General features: G+C 36.2%; 2 protein-coding genes across 5 annotated transcripts in view; both read right to left on the reverse strand.

Annotated features, from left to right (window-relative positions):
- LOC133642940 (serotonin N-acetyltransferase-like) overlaps positions 1 to 7,929 on the reverse strand; it is a 21,699-nt gene extending 13,770 nt beyond the window's left edge. For both annotated transcript variants that reach the window (XR_009824628.1, XM_062037364.1), the window contains exons 1-2: positions 7,657 to 7,929; positions 2,587 to 2,749 (exon numbers count right to left, since the gene is read on the reverse strand). Coding sequence is in view for 1 of the 2 variants with exons in the window: in XM_062037364.1 (XP_061893348.1) it covers positions 2,587 to 2,725 (139 nt within the window). In the remaining variant the exon portion in view is untranslated. The remainder of the gene's footprint in view (positions 1 to 2,586; positions 2,750 to 7,656) is intronic.
- A 105-nt stretch (positions 7,930 to 8,034) lies between these two features.
- LOC133642938 (myosin-10-like) overlaps positions 8,035 to 19,794 on the reverse strand; it is a 193,462-nt gene continuing 181,702 nt past the window's right edge. For all 3 annotated transcript variants that reach the window (XM_062037362.1, XM_062037363.1, XM_062037361.1), the window contains 5 exons: positions 18,179 to 18,302; positions 17,904 to 18,112; positions 17,734 to 17,842; positions 11,658 to 11,830; positions 8,035 to 8,608 (listed from right to left, as the gene is read on the reverse strand). In XM_062037362.1, coding sequence (XP_061893346.1) covers positions 8,452 to 8,608; positions 11,658 to 11,830; positions 17,734 to 17,842; positions 17,904 to 18,112; positions 18,179 to 18,302 — 772 coding nt within the window. In that variant the 3' untranslated portion in view covers positions 8,035 to 8,451. The remainder of the gene's footprint in view (positions 8,609 to 11,657; positions 11,831 to 17,733; positions 17,843 to 17,903; positions 18,113 to 18,178; positions 18,303 to 19,794) is intronic.

Below are 19,794 nucleotides of genomic sequence, written 5' to 3' on the forward strand. Positions count from 1 at the left end.
AGAATTGTAGCAGTTTATGATGAAGAATTGTAGCAGTTTATGATGAAGAATTGTAGCAGTTTATGATGAAGAATTGTAGCAGTTTATGATGAAGAATTGTAGCAGTTTATGATGAAGAATTGTAGCAGTTTATGATGAAGGATTGTAGCAGTTTACGATGAAGAATTGTAGCAGTTTATGATGAAGAATTGTAGCAGTTTATGATGAAGAATTGTAGCAGTTTATGATGAAGAATTGTAGCAGTTTACGATGAAGAATTGTAGCAGTTTATGATGAAGAATTGTAGCAGTTTATGATGAAGAATTGTAGCAGTTTATGATGACGAATTGTAGCAGTTTATGATGAAGAATTGTAGCAGTTTATGATGAAGAATTGTAGCAGTTTATGATGAAGAATTGTAGCAGTTTATGATGAAGAATTGTAGCAGTTTATGATGAAGAATTGTAGCAGTTTATGATGAAGAATTGTAGCAGTTTATGATGAAGGATTGTAGCAGTTTACGATGAAGAATTGTAGCAGTTTATGATGAAGAATTGTAGCAGTTTATGATGAAGAATTGTAGCAGTTTATGATGAAGAATTGTAGCAGTTTATGATGAAGAATTGCGGCAGTTCATGATGAAGAATTGCGGCAGTTTATGATGACGAATTGTAGCAGTTTATGATGAAAAATTGTAGCAGTTTATGATGAAGAATTGTAGCAGTTTATGATGAAGAATTGTAGCAGTTTATGATGAAGAATTGTAGCAGTTTATGAAGAATTGTAGCAGTTTATGATGAAGAATTGTAGCAGTTTATGATGAAGAATTGTAGCAGTTTATGAAGAATTGTAGCAGTTTATGATGAAGAATTGTAGCAGTTTATGATGAAGGATTGTAGCAGTTTACGATGAAGAATTGTAGCAGTTTATGATGAAGAATTGTAGCAGTTTATGATGAAGAATTGTAGCAGTTTATGATGAAGAATTGTAGCAGTTTATGATGAAGAATTGTAGCAGTTTATGATGAAGAATTGTAGCAGTTTATGATGAAGGATTGTAGCAGTTTACGATGAAGAATTGTAGCAGTTTATGATGAAGAATTGTAGCAGTTTATGATGAAGAATTGTAGCAGTTTATGATGAAGAATTGTAGCAGTTTATGATGAAGAATTGCGGCAGTTCATGATGAAGAATTGCGGCAGTTTATGATGACGAATTGTAGCAGTTTATGATGAAAAATTGTAGCAGTTTATGATGAAGAATTGTAGCAGTTTATGATGAAGAATTGTAGCAGTTTATGATGAAGAATTGTAGCAGTTTATGAAGAATTGTAGCAGTTTATGATGAAGAATTGTAGCAGTTTATGATGAAGAATTGTAGCAGTTTATGATGAAGAATTGTAGCAGTTTATGATGAAGAATTGTAGCAGTTTATGATGAAGAATTGTAGCAGTTTATGATGAAGAATTGTAGCAGTTTATGATGAAGAATTGTAGCAGTTTATGATGAAGAATTGTGGCAGTTTATGATGAAGAATTGTAGCAGTTTATGATGAAGAATTGTAGCAGTTTATGATGACGAATTGTAGCAGTTTATGATGAAGAATTGTAGCAGTTTATGATGAAGAATTGTAGCAGTTTATGATGAAGAATTGTAGCAGTTTATGATGAAGAATTGTAGCAGTTTATGATGAAGAATTGTAGCAGTTTATGATGAAGAATTGTAGCAGTTTATGATGAAGAATTGTAGCAGTTTATGATGAAGAATTGTAGCAGTTTATGATGAAGAATTGTAGCAGTTTATGATGAAGAATTGTAGCAGTTTATGATGAAGAATTGTAGCAGTTTATGATGAAGAATTGTAGCAGTTTATGATGAAGAATTGTAGCAGTTTATGATGAAGAATTGTAGCAGTTTATGATGAAGAATTGTAGCAGTTTATGATGAAGAATTGTAGCAGTTTATGATGAAGAGTTGTAGCAGTTTATGATGAAGAATTGTAGCAGTTTATGATGAAGAATTGTAGCAGTTTATGATGAAGAATTGTGGCAGTTTATGATGAAGAATTGTAGCAGTTTATGATGAAGAATTGTAGCAGTTTATGATGAAGAATTGTAGCAGTTTATGATGAAGAATTGTAGCAGTTTATGATGAAGAATTGTAGCAGTTTATGATGAAGAATTGTAGCAGTTTATGATGAAGAATTGTAGCAGTTTATAATGAAGAATTGTAGCAGTTTATGATGAAGAATTGTAGCAGTTTATGATGAAGAATTGTAGCAGTTTATGATGAAGAATTGTAGCAGTTTATGATGAAGAATTGTAGCAGTTTATGATGAAGAATTGTAGCAGTTTATGATGAAGAATTGTAGCAGTTTATGATGAAGAATTGTAGCAGTTTATGATGAAGAATTGTGGCAGTTTATGATGAAGAATTGTAGCAGTTTATGATGAAGAATTGTAGCAGTTTATGATGAAGAATTGTAGCAGTTTATGATGAAGAATTGTAGCAGTTTATGATGAAGAATTGTAGCAGTTTATGATGAAGAATTGTAGCAGTTTATGATGAAGAATTGTAGCAGTTTATGATGAAGAATTGTATCAGTTTTACCTTCTCGCTCGATCTCAAAGACGCTGATGGCATCTTGGGTGTTGAGCGGGCGCACCTCGCTGGCAGGAAGTGTGTGCCTCCTCTGGATGCCGGGGGACACCGAGGGCTGCATCTGTGCCACCAGGTCCTCTGTGGGCATCACACACTGGCGGGCCCCGGGGCCCTGCATGGACACAAGACCCCCTTTAAAGCACGCTTGTGACTCACCCGTTCATTTGCATTTGAATCAATCAAATATTGTGCCTTTTTGCCCAAGCCCATCATTTGACAAATGGCTCATAATCACTAGTCTGCAGCTCACTTAGCACTTTTATTGTCATTCCCCCACATTTAAGAGAGCTGAATGACTCATGTTCAATGATGGTTTATATTGACATGGACATTGTGGTGTACCCCAGGGATCAACACCGGGACACAATACAAACAACATTGGTCAAATAACAAAGGACCTAAAGTGAGTATTTTCTTCTGAGTATTCTGGAGAGAACACATAAGAGTTAAAAACTTATTAATATACAACATTTATTTATTATGAATACACAACATTATTAATATACAACACTTATTATTAATATACAACACTTATTAATATACAACACGTATTCATTATGAATATACATTATTACTATACAACACTTACTATTAATATACAACACTTATTTATTATGAATATACATTATCAATATACAACTTATTTATTATGACTATACAACATGATCAATATACAACACTTACTATTAATATACAACACTTATTATTTATACAACACTTATTAATATACAACACTTATTTATTATGACTATACAACATTATCAATATACAACACTTACTATTAATATACAACACTTATTATTTATACAACACTTATTAATATACAACACTTATTTATTATGAATATACATTAATATACTACACTTATTTATTATGAATGTACATTATTAATATACTACACTTATTTATTATGAATATACATTATTAATATACAACACTTATTAATATATACAACACTAATTTATTATTGATATACAACACTTACTATTAATATACAACACTTATTTATTATGAATATACATTATTAATATACAACACTTATTTATGATTGATATACAACACTTACTATTAATACACAACACTTATTTACACAACACTTATTAATATACAACACTTATTTATTATGAATATACATTATTAATATACAACACTTATTTATTATGAATATACCATGCTTAATATTCATATACAACACTTATTAATATACAACACTTATTTATTATGAATATAAATTAATATACAACACTTATTTATTATGAATATACAACACTTACTATTAATATACAACACTTATTTATTATGTATATACAACATTATCAATTAACAACACTTATTAATATACAACATTTAATATACAACTTATATATTATGAATATACAACATTATTAATATAAAAAACTTATTTATTATTGATATACAACACTTACTATTAATACACAACACTTATTTACACAACACTTATTAATATACAACACTTATTTATTATGAATATACATTATTAATATACAACACTTATTATGAATATACAACACTTACTATTAATATACAACACTTATTAATATACAACACTTATTTATTATGAATATACATTAATATACAACACTTATTATGAATATACAACACTTACTATTAATATACAACACTTATTAATATACAACACTTTTTTATTATGAATACACAACATTATCAATATACAACACTTATTAATATACAACACTTAATATACAACTTATTTATTATGAATATACAACATTATTAATATACAACACTTATTATTTATACGAAACGCATATTAACAAGTGTTGTATATTGATAAGTGTTGTATATTCATAATAAATATAACTTATTCATTAAGAATATACAACACTTATTTATTATGAATATACAACATTATTAATATACAACACTTATCAATATACAACACTTATTATTTATATGACACGCATATTAATAATAAGTGTTGTATATTGATAAGTGTTGTAAATTCATAATAAATATAACTTATTTATTAAGAATATACAACACTTATTATTTATACAACACTTATTTAATATTAATATAAAAACGTATTTATTATTAATATACAACATATTTATTATTAATATACAACACTTATTATTTATACGACACGTATATTAATAATAAGTGTTGTATATTGATAAGTGTTGTATATTCATAATAAATAAGTGTTGTATATTCTTAATAAATAAGTTATATTTATTATGAATATACAACATTATTAATAAACAACACTTATCAATATACAACACTTATTATTTATACGACACACATATTAATAATAGGTGTTGCATATTGATAAGTGTGGTATGTTCATAATAAATATAACTTATGTATTAAGAATATACAACACCTATTCATTATGAATATACAACAATTATTTATGTACAATACTTATTTATACAACACTTATTCTGTATTAATATAAACACTTATTTATTATTATACAACTTATTTATGTGTTGTATATTCATAATAAATATAATTTATTTATTAAAAATATACAACACTTATTTATATACAACACTTATTTATGCAACATTTATTATTAATATACAACTTATTTATATTATTATATTTATATTATATTGACGTCCCACTGGGGTGAGTTTTTCCTTGCCCGTATGTGGGCTCTGTACCGAGGATGTCGTTGTGGCTTGTGCAGCCCTTTGAGACACTTGTGATGTAGGGCTATATAAATAAACATTGATTGATTGATTGATTGATTTATTATTAATATACTACACTTAATATACAACTTATTATTTATACAACACTTATTAAAAATGAATATACAACACTTATTTATTATTAATATACAAATTATTTATAATGAATTGATTAGCATGAATTGATTAACATGGACTTAAGTTGAAAAATAATTAATTATTTTAATTATTTAATATACAAAACTTCATTATTATTAATATACGACACTATTATGAATATTAGAGATGTCGATAAATGCTTTAAAATGTAATATCGGAAAATATTGGTATCGTTTTTTTTATTATTATCGGTATCGGTTTTTTATTTTTTTATTTTATTAAATCCACATAAAAAACACAAGATACACTTAAAATTAGTGCACCAACCCACCCCATTTACACTCATTCACACAAAAGGGTTGTTTCTTTCTGTTATTAATATTCTGCTTCCTACATTATATATCAATATATATCAATACAGTCTGCAAGGTTCCTACATTATATATCAATATATATCAATACAGTCTGCAAGGTTCCTACATTAAATATCAATATATATCAATAAAGTCTGCAAGGTTCCTACATTATATATCAATATATATCAATATATATCAATACAGTCTGCAAGGGATACAGTCCGTAAGCACACATGATTGTGCGTGCTGCTGGTCCACTAATAGTACTAACCTTTAACACTTCATTTTACTAATTTTCATTCATTACTAGTTTCTATGTAACTGTTTTTATATTGTTTTACTTTCTTTTTTATTCAATAATTTTTATTTATTTATTCATCTTATTTTATTTTATTAATTTTTTTAAAAAGTACCTTATCTTCACCATACCTGGTTGTCCAAATTAGGCATAATAATGTGTTAATTCCACGACTGCGTATATCGGTATCGGTTGATATCGGTATCGGTAATTAAAGAGTTGGACAATATCGGAATATCGGATATCGGCAAAAAAGCCATTATCGGACATCCCTAATGAATATACAACACATTATTAATATGAATGTACAACATCAGTTGGGAAGGAACGTCCCTGTGGATCCTCATCAGATGTCAACATACATTTCTGAATAATAATAATAATAATAATTAGGGATGTCCGATAATGGCTTTTTGCCGATATCCCATATGCCGATATTGTCCAACTCTTTAATTACTGATACCGATATCAACCGATATACACAGTTGTGGAATTAACACATTATTATGCCTAATTTGGACAACCAGGTATGGTGAAGATAAGGTCCTTTTTTAAAAAAATTAATCAAATAAAATAAGATGAATAAATTAAAAACATTTTCTTGAATAAAAAAGAAAGTACAACAATATAAAAACAGTTACATAGAAACTAGTAATTAATGAACATTTGTAAAATGAAGTGTTAAAGGTTAGTACTATTAGTGGAGCAGCAGCACGCACAATCATGTGTGCTTACGGACTGTATCCCTTGCAGACTGTATTGATATATATTGATATATAATGTAGGAACCTTGCAGACTGTATTGATATATATTGATATATAATGTAGGAAGCTTGCAGACTGTATTGATATATATTGATATATAATGTAGGAACCTTGCAGACTGTATTGATATATATTGATATATAATGTAGGAACCTTGCAGACTGTATTGATATATATTGATATATAATGTAGGAACCTTGCAGACTGTATTGATATATATTGATATATAATGTAGGAACCTTGCAGACTCTATTGATATATATTGATATATAATGTAGGAACCTTGCAGACTGTATTGATATATATTGATATATAATGTAGGAACCTTGCAGACTGTATTGATATATATTGATATATAATGTAGGAACCTTGCAGACTGTATTGATATATATTGATATATAATGTAGGAACCTTGCAGACTGTATTGATATATATTGATATATAATGTAGGAACCTTGCAGACTGTATTGATATATATTGATATATAATGTAGGAACCTTGCAGACTGTATTGATATATATTGATATATAATGTAGGAAGCAGAATATTAATAACAGAAAGAAACAACCCTTTTGTGTGAATGAGTGTAAATGGGGGAGGGAGGTTTTTTTTGGCTTGGTGCACTAATTGTAAGTGTATCTTGTGTTTTTTATGTGGATTTAATTAAAAAAAAACACAAAAAAACAAACAAAAAAACAAAAAGATACTGATAATAAAAAAACCGATACCGACAATTTCCGATATTACATTTTAACGCATTTATCGGCCATCTCTAATAATAATAATAATAATAATAATAAATCCAATAACTTACTTGTGAAGTTTCCTCAGGTGGACCTCTTCTTCTTCTTCTTCTTCTTCTTCTTCTTCTTCTCTTTTATCTCCTCCTCCTCTGGTGGTTATGAGTGATTATGAGGATGAGTTACATGACAGGAGGATTACACACACACACACACACACACACACACACACACACACACACACACACACACACACACACACACACACACACACACACACACACACACACACACACACACACACACAGAGAAGTGTGTGTTATATCTGCTGTGCTGCAGGACAAGACATCAGTCAGGTAGAAGACTTGCATGAGTGGCATATTCACATACCTGCTGTGGACGTCCAATGAGGACTGATGACTTGGATTCAAATACATCAACTGATGACTTGGATTCAAATACATGAAATGAGGAGTGTGTTTTATTCAAATACATGAAATGAGGAGTGTGTTTTATTGAAATACATGAAATGAGGAGTGTGTTTTATTCAAATATATGAAATGATGAGTGTGTTTTATTGAAATAAGTGGACATAAATGATTGAAAGACATAAAAGAGTACATTTGACAGGACAGGAGCTGCAAGGGAGTGAAAGAAGGCACCAAAGAAAAGAAAAGATCTTCTACTAGGAGAATAAGTTAGGACTAAAGTAGGCACTAGGACTGAGATGAATGAAGACCTGGACTAGGACCTGGACCTGGACCAGGACCAGCAAGGCAAAGCTTGTTGGGAGGGACAACAACTGCTGGTGTCTTTAAGGAACACGCCAAGATGGAGTCCAACGTCTCTTTTGTGTTCTTATATGCTAATTATTCCTGCGCAGGAGGAGGCGGAGTCTCGTTGGCGTTGTTGTCCGTGGCCTTGGTCTCCTGCTCCTCGTCCGACACCAGGTCCAAGGAACTTCCCTCCACCTGAAGCTGACGTCTGCCTGAGCGGCTGGAGGAGAAACTGATGGGACCTCCACGCCTACACGGACAACATCAATTATTATTATTATTATTATTATTATTATTATTATTATCTACATACATGTACACATATGTGCATATTATTTACATACATGTACACATATGTGCATATTATTTACATACATGTACACATATGTGCATATTATTTACATACATCTACACGGACGTGCATATTATTTACATACATGTACACGTATGTGCATATTATTTACATACATGTACACGGATGTGCATATTATTTACATACATGTACACGGATGTGCATATTATTTACATACATGTACACGGATGTGCATATTATTTACATACATGTACACGTATGTGCATATTATTTACATACATGTACACATATGTGCATATTATTTACATACATGTACACGGATGTGCATATTATTTACATACATGTACACGGATGTGCATATTATTTACATACATGTACACATATGTGCATATTATTTACATACATGTACACATATGTGCATATTATTTACATACATGTACACATATGTGCATATTATTTACATACATGTACACATATGTGCATATTATTTACATACATGTACACATATGTGCATATTATTTACATACATGTACACGTATGTGCATATTATTTACATACATGTACACGGATGTGCATATTATTTACATACATGTACACGTATGTGGATATTATTTACATACATGTACACGGATGTGCATATTATTTACATACATGTACACATATGTGCATATTATTTACATACATGTACACATATGTGCATATTATTTACATACATGTACACATATGTGCATATTATTTAAATACATGTACACATATGTGCATATTATTTACATACATGTACACGGATGTGCATATTATTTACATACATGTACACATATGTGCATATTATTTACATACATGTACACATATGTGGATATTATTTACATACATGTACACGGATGTGCATATTATTTACATACATGTACACATATGTGCATATTATTTACATACATGTACACATATGTGCATATTATTTACATACATGTACACATATGTGCATATTATTTACATACATGTACACATATGTGCATATTATTTACATACATGTACACATATGTGCATATTATTTACATACATGTACACGTATGTGCATATTATTTACATACATGTACACGGATGTGCATATTATTTACATACATGTACACGTATGTGGATATTATTTACATACATGTACACGGATGTGCATATTATTTACATACATGTACACATATGTGCATATTATTTACATACATGTACACATATGTGCATATTATTTACATACATGTACACATATGTGCATATTATTTAAATACATGTACACATATGTGCATATTATTTACATACATGTACACGGATGTGCATATTATTTACATACATGTACACATATGTGCATATTATTTACATACATGTACACGTATGTGCATATTATTGACAGTACTAGTACTACATGGACAGTACTAGTACTACAGGGACAGTACTGGTACTACAGGGACAGTACTGGTACTACAGGGACAGTACTAGTACTACATGGTCAGTACTAGTACTACATGGTCAGTACTAGTACTACAGGGACAGTACTAGTACTACATGGTCAGTACTAGTACTACATGGACAGTATTAGTACTACATGGTCAGTACTAGTACTACATGGTCAGTACTAGTACTACATGGTCAGTACTAGTACTACAGGGACAGTACTAGTACTACATGGTCAGTACTAGTACTACATGGTCAGTACTAGTACTACATGGTCAGTACTAGTACTACAGGGACAGTACTAGTACTACATGGTCAGTACTAGTACTACATGGACAGTACTAGTACTACATGGTCAGTACTAGTACTACATGGTCAGTACTAGTACTACATGGTCAGTACTAGTACTACAGGGACAGTACTAGTACTACATGGTCAGTACTAGTACTACATGGTCAGTACTAGTACTACATGGTCAGTACTAGTACTACATGGTCAGTACTAGTACTACATGGTCAGTACTAGTACTACAGGGACAGTACTGGTACTACAGGGACAGTACTAGTACTACATGGTCAGTACTAGTACTACATGGTCAGTACTAGTACTACAGGGACAGTACTAGTACTACATGGTCAGTACTAGTACTACATGGTCAGTACTAGTACTACATGGTCAGTACTAGTACTACATGGACAGTACTAGTACTACATGGTCAGTATTAGTACTACATGGTCAGTACTAGTACTACATGGTCAGTACTAGTACTACAGGGACAGTATTAGTACTACATGGTCAGTACTAGTACTACATGGACAGTATTAGTACTACATGGACAGTATTAGTACTACAGGGAGAGTACTAGTACTACAGGGACAGTATTAGTACTATATGGTCAGTACTAGTACTACATGGTCAGTATTAGTACTACATGGTCAGTACTAGTACTACAGGGACAGTACTAGTACTACATGGTCAGTACTAGTACTACATGGTCAGTATTAGTACTACATGGTCAGTACTAGTACTACATGGTCAGTACTAGTACTACATGGTCAGTACTAGTACTACATGGTCAGTACTAGTATTACAGGGACAGTACTAGAACTACATGGACAGTATTAGTACTACATGGACAGTACTAGTACTACAGGGACAGTACTAGTACTACATGGACAGTACTAGTACTACATGGACAGTACTAGTACTACAGGGACAGTATTAGTACTACAGGGACAGTATTAGTACTACATGGACAGTACTAGTACTACATGGACAGTACTAGTACTACATGGACAGTACTAGTACTACATGGACAGTACTAGTACTACATGGACAGTATTAGTACTACAGGGACAGTACTAGTACTACAGGGACAGTACTAGTACTACATGGACAGTATTAGTACTACAGGGACAGTACTAGTACTACAGGGACAGTACTAGTACTACATGGACAGTACTAGTACGTCAAGTACACCATGGTGAGGTAGTGTAGTGACAAGGTAAGATCAAAAGATGAATAATATTTATCAGGGAGTGAATGGACTTACCTGAGGCGGTTCTTCAGCGTGTTGACCTCCCGACTCAGACCCTCGCTGGCCTCAGTGGCGTCATCCAGCTCCCTCTGCAGCTTCCTGCGTGACGCGTTGGACCTGGTGGCTTCTTCTTCTGCCTCCTCCAGCTGACGCTTCAGCTGCTTCATGCGCGAGTTGGCCTTCTCCACCTTCAACACCATAACATACCTCATATTCTATCTTTTTATTCTACTTCCTGTTCAATATATCTTCACTTTTTTGTTCTACTTCCTGTTCATTATATCTTCACTTTTTTGTTCTACTTCCTGTTTATCATATCTTCACTTGTTCCTCTACTTCCTGTTTATTATATCTTCACTTTTTTGTTCTACTTCCTGTTCATTATATCTTAATTTTTTTGTTCTACTTCCTGTTTATCATATCTTCACTTGTTCTTCTACTTCCTGTTTATTATATCTTCACTTTTTGTTCTACTTTCTGTTTATTAGATCTTCACTTTTTTTCTGCTTCCTGTTTATTATATATTTACTTTTTTTTCTGCTTCCTGTTTATTATATATTTACTTTTTGTTCGACTTCCTGTTTATCATATCTTGACTTTTTGTTATACTTCCTGTTTAATATATCGTCACTTTTTTCTACTTCCTGTTTATTATATCGTGACTTTTTGTTCAACTTCCTGTTTATTATATCTTCACTATTTTTGTTGTACTTCCTGTCTATTATATCTTCACTTTTTGTTTTCTTGTCTATTATATCTTCACTTTTTATTCTACTTCCTGTTTATTATATCTTCACTTTTTCTTCTACTTCCTGTTTATTATAGCTTTACTGTTTTACTTCCTGTTTATCATATCTTTACTTTTTGTTCTGCTTCCTGTTTACTATATCTTCACTTTTTGTTCTACTTTGTGTTTAATATACATTTACTTTTTGTTCTGCTTCCTGTTTATTATATCTTCACTTTTGGTTCGGCTTCTTGTTTAATATATATTTACTTTTTGTTCTGCTTCCTGTTTATTATATATTGACTTTTTGTTCAACTTCCTGTTTATTAATCTTTACTTGTTGTTCTACTTCCTGTTTACTATACCTTCACTTTTGGTTATGCTTCCTGTTTATTATATATTCACTTTTTGTTCTACTTCCTGTTTATTATATATTTACTTTTTGTTCTACTTCCTGTTTAACATAGATTCACTTTTTTGTTCTACTTCCTGTTTATCATATCTTCACTTGTTCCTCTACTTCCTGTTTATTATATCTTCACTTTTTTGTTCTACTTCCTGTTCATTATATCTTAATTTTTTTGTTCTACTTCCTGTTTATCATATCTTCACTTGTTCTTCTACTTCCTGTTTATTATATCTTCACTTTTTGTTCTACTTTCTGTTTATTAGATCTTCACTTTTTTTCTGCTTCCTGTTTATTATATATTTACTTTTTTTTCTGCTTCCTGTTTATTATATATTTACTTTTTGTTCGACTTCCTGTTTATCATATCTTGACTTTTTGTTATATTTCCTGTTTAATATATCGTCACTTTTTTCTACTTCCTGTTTATTATATCGTGACTTTTTGTTCAACTTCCTGTTTATTATATCTTCACTATTTTTGTTGTACTTCCTGTCTATTATATCTTCACTTTTTGTTTTCTTGTCTATTATATCTTCACTTTTTATTCTACTTCCTGTTTATTATATCTTCACTTTTTCTTCTACTTCCTGTTTATTATAGCTTTACTGTTTTACTTCCTGTTTATCATATCTTTACTTTTTGTTCTGCTTCCTGTTTACTATATCTTCACTTTTTGTTCTACTTTGTGTTTAATATACATTTACTTTTTGTTCTGCTTCCTGTTTATTATATCTTCACTTTTGGTTCGGCTTCTTGTTTAATATATATTTACTTTTTGTTCTGCTTCCTGTTTATTATATATTGACTTTTTGTTCAACTTCCTGTTTATTAATCTTTACTTGTTGTTCTACTTCCTGTTTACTATACCTTCACTTTTGGTTATGCTTCCTGTTTATTATATATTCACTTTTTGTTCTACTTCCTGTTTATTATATATTTACTTTTTGTTCTACTTCCTGTTTAACATAGATTCACTTTTTTGTTCTACTTCCTGTTCATTTTAGCTTCACTTTTTGTTAAGCTTCCTGTTTATCAAATCTTCCCTTTTTGTTATGTTTCCTGTTTATTATATCTTCACTTGTTTTGTTCTACTTCCTGATTATTATATCTTCACTTTTTTTTCTACTTCCTGTTTACTATATCTTCACTTTTTGTTATACTTCCTGTTTATTATGTAACCTATTTTTATGGGCTTTCCTCTTTGTGATGTTAAGTTCCTGTTATACGCTGTTATACAGTGTATGCCTTGAGCTCTTATTTTGAAGGCGCTAAGAGCGGAAGTGATGACACGTTGTGGTGGAGCGGAAAAGAATAATGATAAATGGGTTATACTTGTATAGCGCTTTTCTACCTTCAAGGTACTCAAAAAGAAAATAAAGTGTCCTCGTGTAAAACTGGAGCCTTATTTTGTATTATTTTGTAGTGTTATACAGTATAGGCGACATTTATAAACCCTCGGTTACATTTTAACATCACAAAGAGGAAAGCCCATAAAAATAGGTTATGAACCTTTTTTTTTGTTTATAAACCCTCGGTTACAATTATATCTTCACTTTTTGTTCTGCTTCCTGTTTATTATAGCTTTACTTTTTTTGTAGTGTATTTCATGGTTTTGGCCACTGAATCCTTCCACTCACTGTTAAGTGATGTTGTGGCCCACCACTAGATGGAGCCCAAGCACCACTAGATGGAGCCCAAGCACCACTAGATGGAGCCCAAGCACCACGAGATGGAGCCCAAGCACCACTAGATGGAGCCTCAGCACCACGAGATGGAGCCCAAGCACCCCTAGATGGAGCCCAAGCACCACTAGATGGAGCCCAAGCACCACTAGACGGAGCCCAAGCACCACTAGACGGAGCCCAAGCACCACTAGACGGAGCCCAAGCACCACTAGACGGAGCCCAAGCACCACTAGACGGAGCCGAAGCACCACTAGACGGAGCCCAAGCACCACTAGACTGAGCCCAAGCACCACTAGATGGAGCCCAAGCACCACTAGACGGAGCCCAAGCACCACTAGAAGGAGCCCAAGCACCACTAGACGGAGCCCAAGCACCACTAGACGGAGCCCAAGCACCACTAGACGGAGCCCAAGCACCACTAGACGGAGCCCAAGCACCACTAGACGGAGCCCAAGCACCACTAGACGGAGCCCAAGCACCACTAGACGGAGCCCAAGCACCACTAGACGGAGCCCAAGCACCACTAGACGGAGCCCACGGAGCCCAAGCACCACTAGACTGAGCCCAAGCACCACTAGACTGAGCCCAAGCACCACTAGACTGAGCCCAAGCACCACTAGATGGAGCCCAAGCACCACTAGACGGAGCCCAAGCACCACTAGAAGGAGCCCAAGCACCACTAGACGGAGCCCAAGCACCACTAGACGGAGCCCAAGCACCACTAGACGGAGCCCAAGCACCACTAGACGGAGCCCAAGCACCACTAGACGGAGCCCAAGCACCACTAGACGGAGCCCAAGCACCACTAGACGGAGCCCACGGAGCCCAAGCACCACTAGACGGAGCCCAAGCACCACTAGACGGAGCCCAAGCACCACTAGACGGAGCCCCAGCACCACTAGACGGAGCCCCAGCACCACTAGACGGAGCCCAAGCACCACTAGATGGAGCCCAAGCACCACTAGACGGAGCCCAAGCACCACTAGATGGAGCCCAAGCACCACTAGATGGAGCCCAAGCACCACTAGATGGAGCCCAAGCACCACTAGATGGAGCCCAAGCACCACTAGATGGAGCCCAAGCACCACCAGATGGAGCCCAAGCACCACTAGATGGAGCCCAAGCACCACTAGACGGAGCCCAAGCACCACTAGACGGAGCCGAAGCACCACTAGACTGAGCCCAAGCACCACTAGATGGAGCCCAAGCACCACTAGACGGAGCCCAAGCACCACTAGAAGGAGCCCAAGCACCACTAGACGGAGCCAAAGCACCACTAGACGGAGCCCAAGCACCACTAGACGGAGCCCAAGCACCACTAGACGGAGCCCAAGCACCACTAGACGGAGCCCAAGCACCACTAGACGGAGCCCAAGCACCACTAGACGGAGCCCAAGCACCACTAGACGGAGCCCAAGCACCACTAGACGGAGCCCAAGCACCACTAGACGGAGCCCCAGCACCACTAGACGGAGCCCAAGCACCACTAGATGGAGCCCAAGCACCACTAGACGGAGCCCAAGCACCACTAGATGGAGCCCAAGCACCACTAGATGGAGCCCAAGCACCACTAGATGGAGCCCAAGCACCACTAGATGGAGCCCAAGCACCACTAGATGGAGCCCAAGCACCACCAGATGGAGCCCAAGCACCACTAGATGGAGCCCAAGCACCACTAGACGGAGCCCAAGCACCACTAGATGGAGCCCAAACACCACTAGATGGAGCCCAAGCACCACTAGACGGAGCCCAAGCACCACTAGATGGAGCCCAAACACCACTAGATGGAGCCCAAGCACCACTAGACGGAGCCCAAGCACCACTAGATGGAGCCCAAGCACCACTAGATGGAGCCCAAGCACCACTAGATGGAGCCCAAGCACCACTAGATGGAGCCCAAGCACCACTAGATGGAGCCCAAGCACCACTAGATGGAGCCCAAGCACCACTAGATGGAGCCCAAGCACCACTAGACGGAGCCCAAGCACCACTAGACGGAGCCCAAGCACCACTAGATGGAGCCCAAACACCACTAGATGGAGCCCAAGCACCACTAGACGGAGCCCAAGCACCACTAGACGGAGCCCAAGCACCACTAGATGGAGCCCAAGCACCACTAGATGGAGCCCAAGCACCACTAGACGGAGCCCAGGCACCACTAGATGGAGCCCAAGCACCACTAGATGGAGCCCAAGCACCACTAGACGGAGCCCAAACACCACTAGATGGAGCCCAAGCACCACTAGACGGAGCCCAAACACCACTAGACGGAGCCCAAGCACCACTAGACGGAGCCCAAACACCACTAGATGGAGCCCAAGCACCACTAGACGGAGCCCAAGCACCACTAGACGGAGCCCAAGCACCACTAGATGGAGCCCAAGCACCACTAGATGGAGCCCCAGCACCACTAGATGGAGCCCAAGCACCACTAGACGGAGCCCAAGCACCACTAGATGGAGCCCAAGCACCACTAGATGGAGCCCAAGCACCACTAGACGGAGCCCAAGCACCACTAGATGGATCCCAAGCACCACTAGATGGAGCCCAAGCACCACTAGATGGAGCCCAAGCACCACTAGACGGAGCCCAAGCACCACTAGATGGATCCCAAGCACCACTAGACGGAGCCCAAACACCACTAGATGGAGCCCAAGCACCACTAGATGGAGCCCAAGCACCACTAGATGGAGCCCAAACACCACTAGATGGAGCCCAAGCACCACTAGACGGAGCCCAAGCACCACTAGACGGAGCCCAAGCACCACTAGATGGAGCCCAAGCACCACTAGATGGAGCCCCAGCACCACTAGATGGAGCCCAAGCACCACTAGACGGAGCCCAAGCACCACTAGATGGAGCCCAAGCACCACTAGATGGAGCCCAAGCACCACTAGACGGAGCCCAAGCACCACTAGATGGATCCCAAGCACCACTAGATGGAGCCCCAGCACCACTAGATGGAGCCCAAGCACCACTAGACGGAGCCCAAACACCACTAGATGGAGCCCAAGCACCACTAGATGGAGCCCCAGCACCACTAGATGGAGCCCAAGCACCACTAGACGGAGCCCAAGCACCACTAGATGGAGCCCAAGCACCACTAGATGGAGCCCAAGCACCACTAGATGGAGCCCAAGCACCACTAGATGGAGCCCAAGCACCACTAGACGGAGCCCAAGCACCACTAGATGGAGCCCAAGCACCACTAGTTTGACAATCCCTGCTCCGGTTGCGCTCTAAGATAAGTTAAGGTGCCAGAGAACTCACCTGTTCTTTGAACTGGTCTGCATGGCGGCGCTCGTCCTCCACCTGCAAGCAGATTTCTTTCAGCTTCTTCTCCGTCCTCCTCACCAGCTTGTTGGCGGCAGCTCGCTCCCTTCAGAGGAGAGCCAGGGAGAGTTGAAAGGGCTCCACGTCGGCCATTGCTGCGTTCTTACTTGGCCTCCTGCTCCAGCTGCTCTTCCAGCTGCAGGATCTTGGCCTCCAGGGCGGCGATGGAGGCTCTGAAGCGGCTCTTCACCGAGCCCTCCAGCTCGCCCAGCTTGGCCCGCAGCTCCTTGTTCTGCCGCTCCAGCTGCTGCCGGGCGTTCTCGCTCTTCTGACCCGCGCTGCGTTCCGCGCTCAACTCTGCCGTCAGCGAGTCCACCTGTGGAGACCGGAGCAGGGCTGGTACCTCGGAGGGAAGGGACACAGGACGGAAAAGCAGGCGCACCTGCATGGTGCTCTTTCTGAAGCGGTCGTTGAGAAGCTCCATGTTTCCCTGTTCTTCTTCCAGCTCCTCCTCCAGGTGAGCGATGCGAGCCTCCAGCCTCCTCTTCTCATCCATCAGCGCTGATCTGCAACGTCAGGAGCGTGCAAATAACAGAAGGTGTCCAAACTGCCGCTTCCACGTCGTGAGTTCAATAAAGCATCCAAAAAACGGGGGAGTCTCTGAATGCTACTTAATTGCTGCCACCTTGTGGACAATGTGTGTACATGTGAGGAAAAAGTAAAACCATTGTTTTAATGTATTTTTAAAACAATAGCACAGCAATTACTTATATGACCCAATGCAAACAACCTTCCCTAGTCATGGTGCAGAAACAAAATGGGAAAAAAAATGCTACCAACACAAAAAGTTGTCACACATGACACAACCTGCTCACCGAACTTTATGGATATCAGGAAACATGTCCAAACACCATAAAAAAAAGTCACAATGACACCCAAATTCATTACAGTGCATGATGGGAAAAAAATAAAACACTCCACACTTATCCATGTTTGGCGTATTTTAGTTGCTTGATGTTTCTGTTTGATTACAAAACTTTAAGGAGGTCGTCACGGAAGTCAACAAAGGAGGAGTCAAACTTTCACATACTCTTAATATTCAATTATATTCATTATATAGCCATTATATATATATATATATATATATATATATATATATATATATATATATATATATATATATATATATATATATATATATATATATATATATATATATATATATATATATATATATATATATATATATATACATACACACACACACATATACACAAACATACTACATATATATATATATATATATATATATATATATATATATATATATATATATATATATATATATATTAGGGCTGCAACTAACGATTAATTTGATAATCGATTAATCTGTCGATTATTACTTCGATTATCCATCCATCCATCCATTTTATACCGCTTGTCCCTTTCGGGGTCGCGGGGGGTCGCTGGAGTCTATCTCAGCTACAATCGGGCAGAAGGCGGGGTACACCCTGGACAAGTCGCCACCTTGTCGCAGGTATATACATATATATATATATATATATATATATATATATATATATATATATATATATATATATATATATATATATATATATATATATATATATATATATATATATATATATATATATATATATATATATATATATATATATATATAAAAATGTATATATATACACACATATATACTTCCAGGGTTTCACATTGGGTTGAGTTTTTTCCTTGCCCTGATGTGAGATCTGGGCCAAGGATGTTGTTGTGATGAAGGTCAACTTTGATTGTTTGATTGATATACATACTTACATACATACATACTACATACACACATACATCAATATATACACACACACATATACATACATACGTATATACACACATACATACTTACATACATATATACTGTACATACAAACCCCGTGTTAGATGTAAATATAAACAGAATACAATGATTTGCAAATCCTTTTCAAGCCATATTCAGTTGAATATGCTACAAAGACAACATATTTCATGTTCAAACTCATAAACTTTATTTAT

Source organism: Entelurus aequoreus, linkage group LG25, assembly GCF_033978785.1.
Source record: "Entelurus aequoreus isolate RoL-2023_Sb linkage group LG25, RoL_Eaeq_v1.1, whole genome shotgun sequence".
Taxonomy (NCBI): Eukaryota; Metazoa; Chordata; class Actinopteri; order Syngnathiformes; family Syngnathidae; genus Entelurus; species Entelurus aequoreus.